The 12,705-nt window shown below is 42.1% G+C and overlaps 2 protein-coding genes across 4 annotated transcripts in view; both read right to left on the reverse strand.

Annotated features, from left to right (window-relative positions):
- The window catches only part of gpc5a (glypican 5a), a 180,963-nt gene that overhangs the window by 35,908 nt on the left and 132,350 nt on the right, over positions 1–12,705 (reverse strand). The window lies entirely within an intron of this gene.
- On the reverse strand, positions 6,676–7,592 carry LOC308314397 (hatching enzyme 1.2-like; the record flags this gene model as incomplete). The annotated part of the gene is made up of 1 exon (XM_080762022.1): positions 6,676–7,592. The coding sequence occupies one exon, from the start codon at positions 7,590–7,592 to the stop codon at positions 6,771–6,773; it is 822 nt and encodes a 273-aa protein (XP_080618148.1). The 3' UTR covers positions 6,676–6,770.

Consider the following 12,705-nt stretch of genomic DNA (forward strand, 5'->3'; position numbering starts at 1 on the left):
AAAACACGACCTTCACAATGCGGCGATATTCAACATTGAGGTTGAAAGAATTATCGATGATGATCTAGCCTAGAGATTATTATCCCTAGAATATTATATTAGGCACCAGCCATGCAGTCATGCTGGGAAGCACCGAATACATGATTTGGGTTTGTACTCGGAAACGACTTTTTTCATTATTTCTAGACTTTAATGTTTTTTTAAAAGGCCTCTTTTTTTAATGTGTCTATTGTTTTTAAATGTGAAGCATCATGAGCCATGGAGAACGGTGTTTTGCTCCCCTGTATGCCCAGTGTATATTGTGGAAGTGACAATAAATCTGATTGATTGATTACAAATAAAAGAAAGAAAGACAGTGTGTTGCACTGATCATTTACTGCCTAGATTATAATAATAGACTGACTATAGTCAGAAATAATACCTCATTCAAGGTTTCTTTGACTATGTATGCATGCACCTCATGGTACAGGCTACTGCTTGGCCTCGTACTCCTTCAACTCACCTTTACCCCGCTAATTTTTATAGTTTGGGACGGCTTAGGGTAGAGCCGGTAGACGACATAGTACAGAAACAGGTCTACGAGACTCGTTACACCACAAAGACACCCATGTACCTGTCAAACTACTGCCTAAACACCACAAAGACACCCATGTACCTGTCAAACTACTGCCTAAACACCACAAAGACACCCATGTACCTGTCAAACTACTGCCTAAACACCACAAAGACACCCATGTACCTGTCAAACTACTGCCTAAACGTTACAAAGACACCCATGTACCTGTCAAACTACTGCCTAAACGTTACAAAGACACCCATGTACCTGTCAAACTACTGCCTAAACGTCACAAAGACACCCATGTACCTGTCAAACTACTGCCTAAACACCACAAAGACACCCATGTACCTGTCAAACTACTGCCTAAACACCACAAAGACACCCATGTACCTGTCAAACTACTGCCTAAACACCACAAAGACACCCATGTACCTGTCAAACTACTGCCTAAACACCACAAAGACACCCATGTACCTGTCAAACTACTGCCTAAACACCACAAAGACACCCATGTACCTGTCAAACTACTGCCTAAACACCACAAAGACACCCATGTACCTGTCAAACTACTGCCTAAACACCACAAAGACACCCATGTACCTGTCAAACTACTGCCTAAACACCACAAAGACACCCATGTACCTGTCAAACTACTGCCTAAACACCACAAAGACACCCATGTACCTGTCAAACTACTGCCTAAACACCTCAAAGACACCCATGTACCTGTCAAACTACTGCCTAAACACCACAAAGACACCCATGTACCTGTCAAACTACTGCCTAAACACCACAAAGACACCCATGTACCTGTCAAACTACTGCCTAAACACCACAAAGACACCCATGTACCTGTCAAACTACTGCCTAAACGTTACAAAGACACCCATGTACCTGTCAAACTACTGCCTAAACACCACAAAGACACCCATGTACCTGTCAAACTACTGCCTAAACACCACAAAGACACCCATGTACCTGTCAAACTACTGCCTAAACACCACAAAGACACCCATGTACCTGTCAAACTACTGCCTAAACACCACAAAGACACCCATGTACCTGTCAAACTACTGCCTAAACGTTACAAAGACACCCATGTACCTGTCAAACTACTGCCTAAACGTTACAAAGACACCCATGTACCTGTCAAACTACTGCCTAAACACCACAAAGACACCCATGTACCTGTCAAACCACTGCCTAAACGTTACAAAGACACCCATGTACCTGTCAAACTACTGCCTAAACACCACAAAGACACCCATGTACCTGTCAAACTACTGCCTAAACACCACAAAGACACCCATGTACCTGTCAAACTACTGCCTAAACGTCCACAATCACAACCCCCAGAGGGAGTCCCACTTAAATCACCTTCAACCCAGATTCGGGGTCCTAATATGCCAGTAAAATGTGGAACGTCCTGCCAAACAGTTCTCCTTCAAAACTGCTCTCAAAGATTACTTACGGGCGACTCTGCAATTTGAATTTCAATCAATCAATGAATCAATCAGAGATGATGGCGCAAACGCAACACTAATCTATAAGGATGACCTTGGATGGCATTCTGACAAGTGGTACAGTATGGTTCATGTAGCCTACTGTAAGGGTTATCTTTAGGTCACATGAAGCTATAACAACATGTTATACTATGTACTGTACTGTACTGTACTGTACTGTACTGTACTGTACTGTACTGTACTGTACTGTACTGTACTGTACTGTACTGTACTATGCAAGTATGCATGCAGAAAACATTATTCATTATGCAAAATATACCCATCAGGAACTGAATTGAATTGAATTTAAAATAAAACAATTCAATCTAGGACACAATGCTTAATTACGCTATCCATTAATTTGTTAGCGACAGTGATTATGAACGTAGACAAATAGTGGTTAAACAAAATAGAACATGTTGAATAGCAGTAATTATGGACAGCAGAGGCAAAACACAAGACGTTTTAGGGTAACGTTTTGAAACAAAAATATAAGCTAAAGAACAAAATAAATGTTTTATTCTTTTCCTTTCCTCTGCCTTTATTGATAGGTTGAAAGTAGACTGACATAATCTGACATGGGGAGAGAGATGGGGGGACATGCGGGAGTCGAACCCGTGCTTGCATGCCGTCTGTCTGTCTGGCTCAGCAGCCTATCGGTGCCCAGACGGTTGAGCTATAAACGCCCGGGGGGCCAAATGTTTTACTCTTCATATTGTGGATATTATTTAGCACTAGTGCAGAGTAATGGCTCTCGCTTTATACTGAGATAACCCATTCTGAACGGGAACTCATTTTGGTGTTAGCATCATGTTATGCTTTAGCTATTGAAAAATAGCAGATCTACAAGCTCATAGCGCGCCACCGAGTGGCGCGCTACGAGCTTGTAGTTCTGCTATTTTTGAAAAATCGAAGAGCGACCGACATCAAAGACATTTTTAGAATCTGATCTCAGGTCAGAATGGAAAACTGTCAGGATGTAGAAGACATTTTAGAATCTGATCTCAGGTCAGAATGGAAAACTGTCAGGATGTAGAAGACATTTTTAGAATCTGATCTCAGGTCAGAATGGAAAACTGTCAGGATGTAGAAGACATTTTTTTAATCTGATCTCAGGTCAGAATGGGATAAATATTTGTTCGAAACTAATAGAGACAGTAAAGTCAAGTTATGACGTTGGCACACACGGCAAAACCCTGCGCTTGACTGTGATCAAGGAAGAGAGATCTAGTCTCAAGGCTGTTGGTATGTCAGACAATGAGAATGTTTGTTGTAATGCAACCCGAAGCATAGATTGTGTGCATATTGATGAAGCTGCCTGTCGGGTTGAAGAGTCTCTGACACTAGGGCTGATTATAAAAACAGTTCTCAGAATGATGTGTGCTTTGCCCTTTTCATGGTCCATTAACCCATTCTGACCTGAGATCAGATTCATACGAGGTTTCCACTGGACGCACACTGGTCTGATGAACCCATTCTGACCCGAAATCAGATTCAAAAAAATGTCAGTCGTTCTTCGATTTTTCTAAAATAGCAGACCTACAAGCTCGTAGCGCGCCACTCGGTGGCGCGATATGAGCTTGTAGATCTGCTATTTTTCAATAGCTAAAGCATAACATAGTGCCAACACCAAAATGGGTTCCCGTTCAGAATGGGTTAACACAATGAGTTGTCCTTCTGCAACGCAAGCTGCAGCTCATTAACTCAGCCATTAAATAAAGAGAACATGATTGAAAAATGGAAATGTGCCATTGAAGATAATGACGACGTACTGCGGTTAAAATAACTGTAAAACAAAATAAAAATCTCTTGGCTGAGAATTGATGAATAACAAAGCAAGGGATGTTATAGTACAGCAAGCATGGATTCAGCTATTGGGCAAGAAAATGTAAAAAAGTAAAATGGGTCATTAATAAGCATGTAACGATACACTCAACTCACGATACGATACGCATCACGATATGAGGTTCACGATACGATACGCATCACGATATGAGGTTCACGATACGATACGCATCACGATATGAGGTTCACGATACGATACGCATCACGATATGAGGTTCACGATACGATACGCATCACGATATGAGGTTCACGATACGATACGTATCACGATATGAGGTTCACGATACGATACGTATCACGATATGAGGTTCGCGATACGATACGTATCACGATACGAGGTTCACGATACGATACGTATCACGATACCATTTTTCACGATATTTTCAACACAATTATTTTCCAGACAAATGACCAATTTTTTTTAAATTAAACCGGGATTTAATATATTCTGGTTAAATATATCCTGGATCAGCGATTAACCGGTTTCATGAAAGCTGGTTAATCTTGCCAGATTAATTTTGCCAGTGGATATATGGAGGCTTGATTCGGTTTCATGAAAGCAATGCCACACTAGTTACCATGGAAACTAATGCTGTGGATTTAGCCTGCTCCGGACCAGGCTAACAGCCAGGGTTAACCTAATGCTGTGGACTTAGCCTGCTCCGGACCAGGCTAACAGCCAGGGTTAACCTAATCATGATGTCTTGACTGTTCATTAAGCAGATCACAAACCAATGATATTTTCCTTACTTATTCAATTATCAACATAAGGTTTATGTTGCCTTATTTTTATCGGTCTGCATTAAAACATCATATTGGTAAATATGATGATGTAATCAAAAAATCAAAATGTAAACATTTTGATTCTGCTATATAAATATTTGAAGTTTTTCAGAAACCTTAGGTCAGGATTTAGAGGCGTTTAACATTAGGCCTCAGGCCTAGGACTAATTTAAGCACTATATACAAAATCAAAGAAGCAAAATAATTATATAGGCTGCACAACCTCATCATGACAGCTTGTGAGCTTGTAGATCAGCTATTTTTGGTGAATGTTCCCCCAGAATGGAACGTCCATGTGTTGTGGACTATCCGTGTGCCAAATTGGCACAACGCTTGCACTTTCTCCGCAGGCTCAAGGCCCATTCATAGTCTGGATTTTCGGTGGTGAGGTGACCACCGCTCCGGTGGTGAGCTGACCACCGGAGCTGAAATAACGTTGAGCGGTGGTGAGTAAAAACAGAGAGAAGGGCTGGAGCGGTGGCGGTGGTTTGCTCTTCACCGCGGCTCAGTGACGTCATGTTGTAGTTCGGTGGTCACCCAGCCACCGAAAATCCAGACTATGAAGAGGCCTTCAGGCTCTTTGGTGTGAGTAAGGGAGTCATGTCAACCTTCTATGATGCAGTGCTATACAGTAGGTATAGCATTATAAGATACAGTATGGCATGTCAGCTTGGTTTGGGACGCTCTCTGTCCAGCTCAAATCTAGAATAGCTAAAATGGGGAAAAAAACAGCCATGAAGGTAATAATTGGTAGGAAAGATTCTCCATCTCTTCAGACAATCTTTGAGAAAACGGTGCTCAGTCTGTCAAATAGAGTGCTGTCTGAACTCTGATCCTTCACATATATTATCTGAGCTGTTGCCCTCTGGTAGACGCTAACAGAGCGTGTCGATGAAAGAGCAAACCGCTTCAAACTTTATTTTCTTCCCACTTCTACTAAACAACCGCCACATAGTTCATAGTTCTTAGTGGGGAAGGGACTTCTTGACCTTCATCAGTTATCTATTACATTTATACCTGTGATACTATAAACTGTGAATACTGTAGTGCTTTTATATTTATATATACCTTCTCTGATTGCAATTTTGCACAGATCTCTTGTGATGAGGCAGCGGTGGCCGAACGGTTTGCGGAGCGGTCTTGATATCGGAAGGTCGCTATATTTCGTATCCCCGGACCGGCACGTTAAAATTACCACTAGCTGAAGTGCCCTTGAGCAAGGCATTGAACCCCTACCATGAAATGTTCTATGAGCAGGGCCTGGCTGTAAACAAGTTCTTGAGCTTAGTCCAGTTACCCTGCAGGGTAAACATAGTACCTTTCCTTTTTTTCCCTTATACTCTTGTGATAGTATACTTGTACATTGCTGCTATTGTGTATTGTCTGTCTGTTTTTAAAAAAACGTTGATGTACTACTGCACTTTTGCCCAAGACAAATTCCCCCTCGTGGGACAATAAAGTATATCTCATCTCAATAGGTTTGCTGTGGCGCAAGTGGTTAAGAATTAGTGGGTTAATAAAAAGCACAAAATCAGAAGATCTTCAGGAGTGTGACTTAAGTTGACTTGCAATCTATAATGGAACTTCTCTGTCCCTCCAAGTAAGGACCATGTCAGGATAGCAGGGGGGGTTAAGATGTGCTGTTGTGATTGCTTATTTAGGTTGTAGTGTGAAGGACTTATAACTTGTATAGTTCATGTAGTTCACAGAAACATTCTAACATTTGTATGGTTTAAGGTGCTATTTTATCATGTACATTAGTGAGGACCAATTATATGAAGATAGGTTGAAAAGTGGTCCAATTTTGAGGTATTTTTACTTTTGAGTATTTCCAATGCGCGCACGCGTGCACACACACACACACACACACACACACACACACACACACACACACACACACACACACACACACACTAAAGACTAAATGATCCGGCAAATACACTTTGTTAAGACTACTTTATTAATAACCATATATTCATTACATACAGGAACTTGTTCATTGTTGTCTTAATGGCTGCATTTATCATAATGACCACATCAACGCAGAAGGCTACAAGGTGGCGCGACCAGTGGTTCCCATACTACTGAAGATAGGGTGCGTTGGCGCCATTGTTGCAGTTGTACAGTCTATTAATCCTCACGATATCGAGATAGGACATGCCCTGTCTCTGGCCGATCTGCACAGTGGAGTATGGGATGGGGGTGATGCTGTCTTTGCCATATTGGAGAGAGAAGGCCGTCCTACCATAGTGCATGATGGAGGAATAGTCATAGGGGGTGCCCAGGTTGTTAGAGCTCTGCCTGTAGAAGTTGTGGAATGTGTCGGGGTCGATGTTTTCCCAGTTGATACGGACGTACTGGTCACGGTCGCTTCTGGTCTGCTCGTGCCGGAAACCCAGGGCATGGATGAGCTCGTGCTGGATGATGCCGTGGTACATGCAGCCCATACGGTTGAGAGACAGCAACTGCTTGCCTCCGGTTTTGCCCAGAGAAGAGTAGCAGCCGTCTTTGTTCTCAATGCTGATGTAGTCGTGCTGGTTCTGACGTAACTCAAAGCGGATGCAGGTGTTGTAGGCGAACCACTGCATGGCATATTGGACCCTTTTTATGTCCCATGATTGAAATTCGCTGCTCATCGTGTAGGGAATTGTCACCAAGCCTCTAGCGTCTTTGTTCCACCGGCAGTTATAAGAATACCAACAGTTCATGGCGTTTCTGGTTCTGGGAATGAGCATGTCTCCCTCCATCAGCATCTCACTGGAGCCATTGTTGGAGGACAGAATCATGGTGCTGATGTCCATCTGGTGGCCGTCCATCTGGACTTCTGATCCACTTCCTTCTTCCAGGATGGGATCGGCCCAGGAGAGACCCAGCAGTAGCAGGAGGCTGAGAAAGAGCTTCATCTTCACGGCCTGTCTGGGGGCTCTTTAGAGTCTGATGTGACACCGTCTTAGTGTGCTGGAAATGCTTTGCAGCTTGGTGACAGAGTCTACAGAGTCCTTAGCCTTTATACTGACCCTCATAGGTGTGTCTGCTGGAGGATTAAGGGTTGTGTCCAGACCCCTAAAGCCTAAACAAACAGAAGGTTTGATCCTCAGACCACCCTGCTGTTTCAACAATTGTCTGTATTCCGCAGTCATTAAAATTACGTCAATAGAATAGGATGAGAAACATTTTAAATAACCATGGCTGGGTTTATGAAGATGATTATGATGATCATGATAGTCTGCTACACTGTGCTACTGCAGTATATCCATGGCACCTTTTGGTCAGAATTATAATTCAACTAATTTCAACTTGTGTTAATAGTTTGGTGTATGTGGCGGTGGGAGGGGGAGCAGTTGTCCTGCCCTTTTGGTCTCTTCCTGGCTAAGCAGGGGAGTTTTTTACATTTTCCCGTGCCCATAGAGAACTACAGTATGTAGGCCTATTACAGTTAATTCAGTTTCTCTAAACCATGTAAGTGCAAGGCACCAACCTGCTCATCATCTTGCTCAAAGACACTTCGACATGCAGCCACGAGTAGCATAGCATGGGATACCTTCCCACTGTATGTCGTTTAGGGAAACAGCATACAATGGCAGCACTAGAAAACGGCCGGCCGGCGCGCACGCACGCACGCACGCACGCGCGCGCGCACACACACACACACACACACACACACACACACACACACACACACACACACACACACACACACACACACACACACACACACACACACACACACACACACACACACACACACACACACACACACACACACACACACACACACACACACACACACACACACACACACACACACACACACACACACACACACACACACACACACACACACACACACACACACACACACACACACACACACACACACACACACACACACACACACACACACACAGGAAACCTCATAACTCAATTGTTAATCAGTGCTATTGAACACCCTTTACTTATGTGTGTTGTTTCGGAAATATTGAACCAATGGGAGTAGTAAAAGTGCTTTGGACAAAAGCTCTTAACGCCATTGGACTCTCAAAATGTCTGCTAAAGCAACTGACTCCACCACCTCTCCCCCTCTCATGGAAGTAATTGATAATATATAAAGTTACAACACCAACTTTGATGAGGCTGTATTGCTTTGTTTTAAAAATATATGTTTTTATTAATTTCCTGAAAAAATAAACATTTTGGAGTTTATATATATATATATATATATATATATATATATATATATATATATATATATATATACTGTATGCACACATTAATGATATTTGCACACTTTGAGTGTGCAGAGAATGCCTGTTATTTAAGGCTGTAAAACTATTTAAAATAGTAATCAGATCAGCTTAAAAATGAATTAATCATGATTACCATTTATGTCCATTGTTTTTTTCTGTTTAGTGTTATTATGGAATGGAAAGATAAATGACAGAAGGGGGATACATTTAACATATGTATACATATGCATGTTTGATTCTTAATAACAAATCTAGTGTGGTAGGATGGTGTATCTCTGTATCTCATGCACCCGTTGTCATGCTGTCATTTGAACCGCTGCTTATGTAAACAAGAGGTGACCGTGCCTTTGCGGTGGTGGCCCCACAGATATGGAATAATAAATCCATCCATTTTTAAGTCTAAACTAAAAACTCACCTTTTCTCTCTGACTTTTAATGTCATCTGATTTTAATGATTATGTATTATTTTTGTCTATGTCTCCTGTTTGCATACATGCTATGTTCCTTGTTTTTCTTTATCTGCTTGATGTAATTTGCCTTGTTTATTTTTGAGGGGCGCTATTCCCTCCTATATTTAGCTATTAGTGTACACACATATACCTGATTGTCCCTGTAATTCCCTTTAATGCAGTCACTGTTGAAACAGCAGGTTGGTCTGAGGAACAAACCTTCACAGTTTGTTTAGGCTTTAGGGGTCTGGACACAACCCTTAATACTCCAACAGACACACCTATGCAGGTCAGTATAAAAGCTAAGGACTCTGTAAGCTCCAAGCTTCGAAAGCATCTCCAGCACTCCATTCTCCATTCTGCATGGGGCCTATGCTGCTCAACATCTGCAGTGCTCCCAAATGCTCAGCAGAACAGAATGTTACCATAACTAGTAGCCTACTGTACGCAGATGACACACACACTGATAATAATATACTGTAGTGTATAGCGACACCTAGTTTTCTGTCAATAATAGTCGTCCTTTTACAAAATCATGGCTGACGTATTTCAAATCCAACTTTAGGCTATAGATTATTTTCCAGCAATTAAGAAGGCAATTTTCTGCTGTCTCCAATTCTGTCTGTTTGTTTCAGCATAGCATATTACCACGTTATTCCAACCAGTTCCTTTCCCCTCCATCAGGCACCCCAGAATTTAACAAACCTGGTTTTGGCTTAAATCCTGGATTAGTTTTAATCCACGTTTGGTGAAAATGGCCCCTGGTCAGACAGTAGCAATGATCATACAAAGACGGACAAGCCAATCAATACTTACACCAAGATAAAACAGATAATCATCGAATTAAGTGTAAAGTGCTAACAACAAAACCTCTAAGTGCAAAGCAGTACAAATCTCCTCCCCACTGCCAGGAAGTTTATACATTTACAGAGACCTAATTATTTTTAGCAGATGTAACTATCTATCTAATTCCTCAAGCCTTTGAGGATGAGAGAGCACAGCGATTCTGGTGCCACAGGCTGCTGGGCCGGTAAACACACATCTGTATTTCTTCTGTAAATCAAATATTTATGGTATTTTCTCATCTTTTAATTTCCAAGTTCATCTCCCCGAAACCAGGTTTATCTCAATATAGAATCTCTCAGAGATAACCACATGACAGTTCCAGTAGGGTGAGCATGAATGCTTAAGGCAAAATGAGATCCTGAAAATAACAAATATTTTTAATCACAAGTGGGCCATCCAAAGGCTGACAACTGGTATGCGTATGTGCATGCACACGCGCGCGCGTGTGTGTGTGTGTGTGTGTGTGTGTGTGTGTGTGTGTGTGTGTGTGTGTGTGTGTGTGTGTGTGTGTGTGTGTGTGTGTGTGTGTGTGTGTGTGTGCGCGCATGTAGGCTACATGTACGTGTATGTGTGTGTTTGGGAAGGGACCAGCTGTGCAAGTATCTTCCTAATAACGTTGACTTAAAGGGACACTTCACCCTTTTTGCAAAAAAATATATGTTAATGACGTTTAGAAGCTTTAGATCACTTTCCTGGGGGTATTTATGTGTGTAATATGTGGTTTTAGATATTTTAGATTGTAGCAGTGAGCCTGTTGTCTCTGATGTCATGGACACTGGTCTCACTACCTTCCTGGACTACAATTCCCATAATTCTTTGGTGCACTGCTCCTCCTTGTGGATAGGGGGAAGAGCTGTCTTACTGAGACAACATGTAGTCCAGGAAGGAAGTGAGCCCAGTGTCCATGACATCAGAGACAACAGGCTCACTGCTACAATCTAAAATATCTAAAACCACATATTACACACATAAAGACCCCCAGGAAAGTGTTCTAAAGCTTCTAAACGTCATTAACATATATTTTTTTGCAAAAAGGGTGAAGTGTCCCTTTAAAGTGGTGAAAATAAAAATAATGTTATCACACTTTTACAGCATGCATGCGGTCATAATGAGGACATTAGATTAGATGGCATTTTATATGTATATTCTTATGTTAGGAAGTCCCTTCCTAAAAGTCTAATTCAAATTTCTTCCTGAAAATGCAATGCAAAATGAATGTGTGTGTATTGGGAGGCTCCCTGGGCCTATCATGCCAGACAGGAACACTACTGCAGAGAAGCATTACAAACATAAGTCTTCCGTGCCAATGACTGACCTGATTTTAACATTAACCCATTCTGACCTGAGATCAGATTCATACGAGGTTTTCACTGGACACACACTGGTCTGATTAACCCATTCTGACCTGAGATCAGATTCTAAAAATGTCAGTCGTTCTTCGATTTTTCAAAAATAGCAGACCTACAAGCTCGTAGCGCGCCACTCGGTGGCGCGCTATGAGCTTGTAGATCTGCTGTTTTTCAATAGCTAAAGCATGACATGATGCTGACACCAAAATGGGTTCCCGTTCAGAATGGGTTAACAGGATGGGAGCTGGGTTTCCCAAATGCAGATTGACATTAAAAACACATTTGATGCTTTAGTAGTTTGTCAAATAAATACGCTTAGTGCTCAGGAAGAGCATACTAGTTGTAATGGGCTTTATATCAATATAAGAATGCCTCAATGTTTTCCATTTTTGGAATCTCTCCAGGTTGCTAGTAGGCACGGTTGCTATAGGGCCTCGCCTGCACTGTTTCTGCGCACGCAACGTACGTAGCTTCTGAATTAAGACGCAGGTCTTTCCACGCCGTTTTCTCAGAAAACACGGTGCTATAGTCCGTGGTTTTGATCAGGTCTGCGATGTTCAGACAGAGCTCATTTCTGATTTTGTGGTCATCGCGATTGGAATATTGGCGTTTCCTGGGGATAGGATGGACGTTGCCTTTATAGCACGCTATAGCATTGGCGCTACTAGCATTTACGATGGTGACAAACAGGCTGCGTGTCATAGTGAAATTGCTTCTCATCACGTGGCACCCAAGCCTTGGCGCTACGACTTCTTGTCTCAAGGTGCTAACACGTGCTCGCACACTGCCAGACACAGGTGTTAATTAACTTGTTAAACCAGGTACCAAACAGTGGCCTTTACAGAGCATGCCTCTATGACTGGGCCTGGGAAAGTCTGTCTGATGTCAGCGTGACAATTCTTTCCACTGTGTCTGATTGTCTTTAATGCATTGTTGAAAAGTTCAACGCAATCACTCCAATATAGGAGGTGAGAGAAGTACAGAGATGTTCATCGTAAGAGCAGTACTCAATGCACTTAAATGGCAAAAGTCTTAAAGGGGTTACAAATTGCTTTATCTATACGCCTTCCCGTTCAGCTTTCTTCTCCACTACTACTTTGCGCTGTGTGTGCGAGAGACAGAGTG

The sequence above is a fragment of the Protomyctophum bolini genome (assembly GCF_963924005.1).
Source record: "Protomyctophum bolini genome assembly, chromosome: 1".
Classification (NCBI taxonomy): Eukaryota; Metazoa; Chordata; class Actinopteri; order Myctophiformes; family Myctophidae; genus Protomyctophum; species Protomyctophum bolini.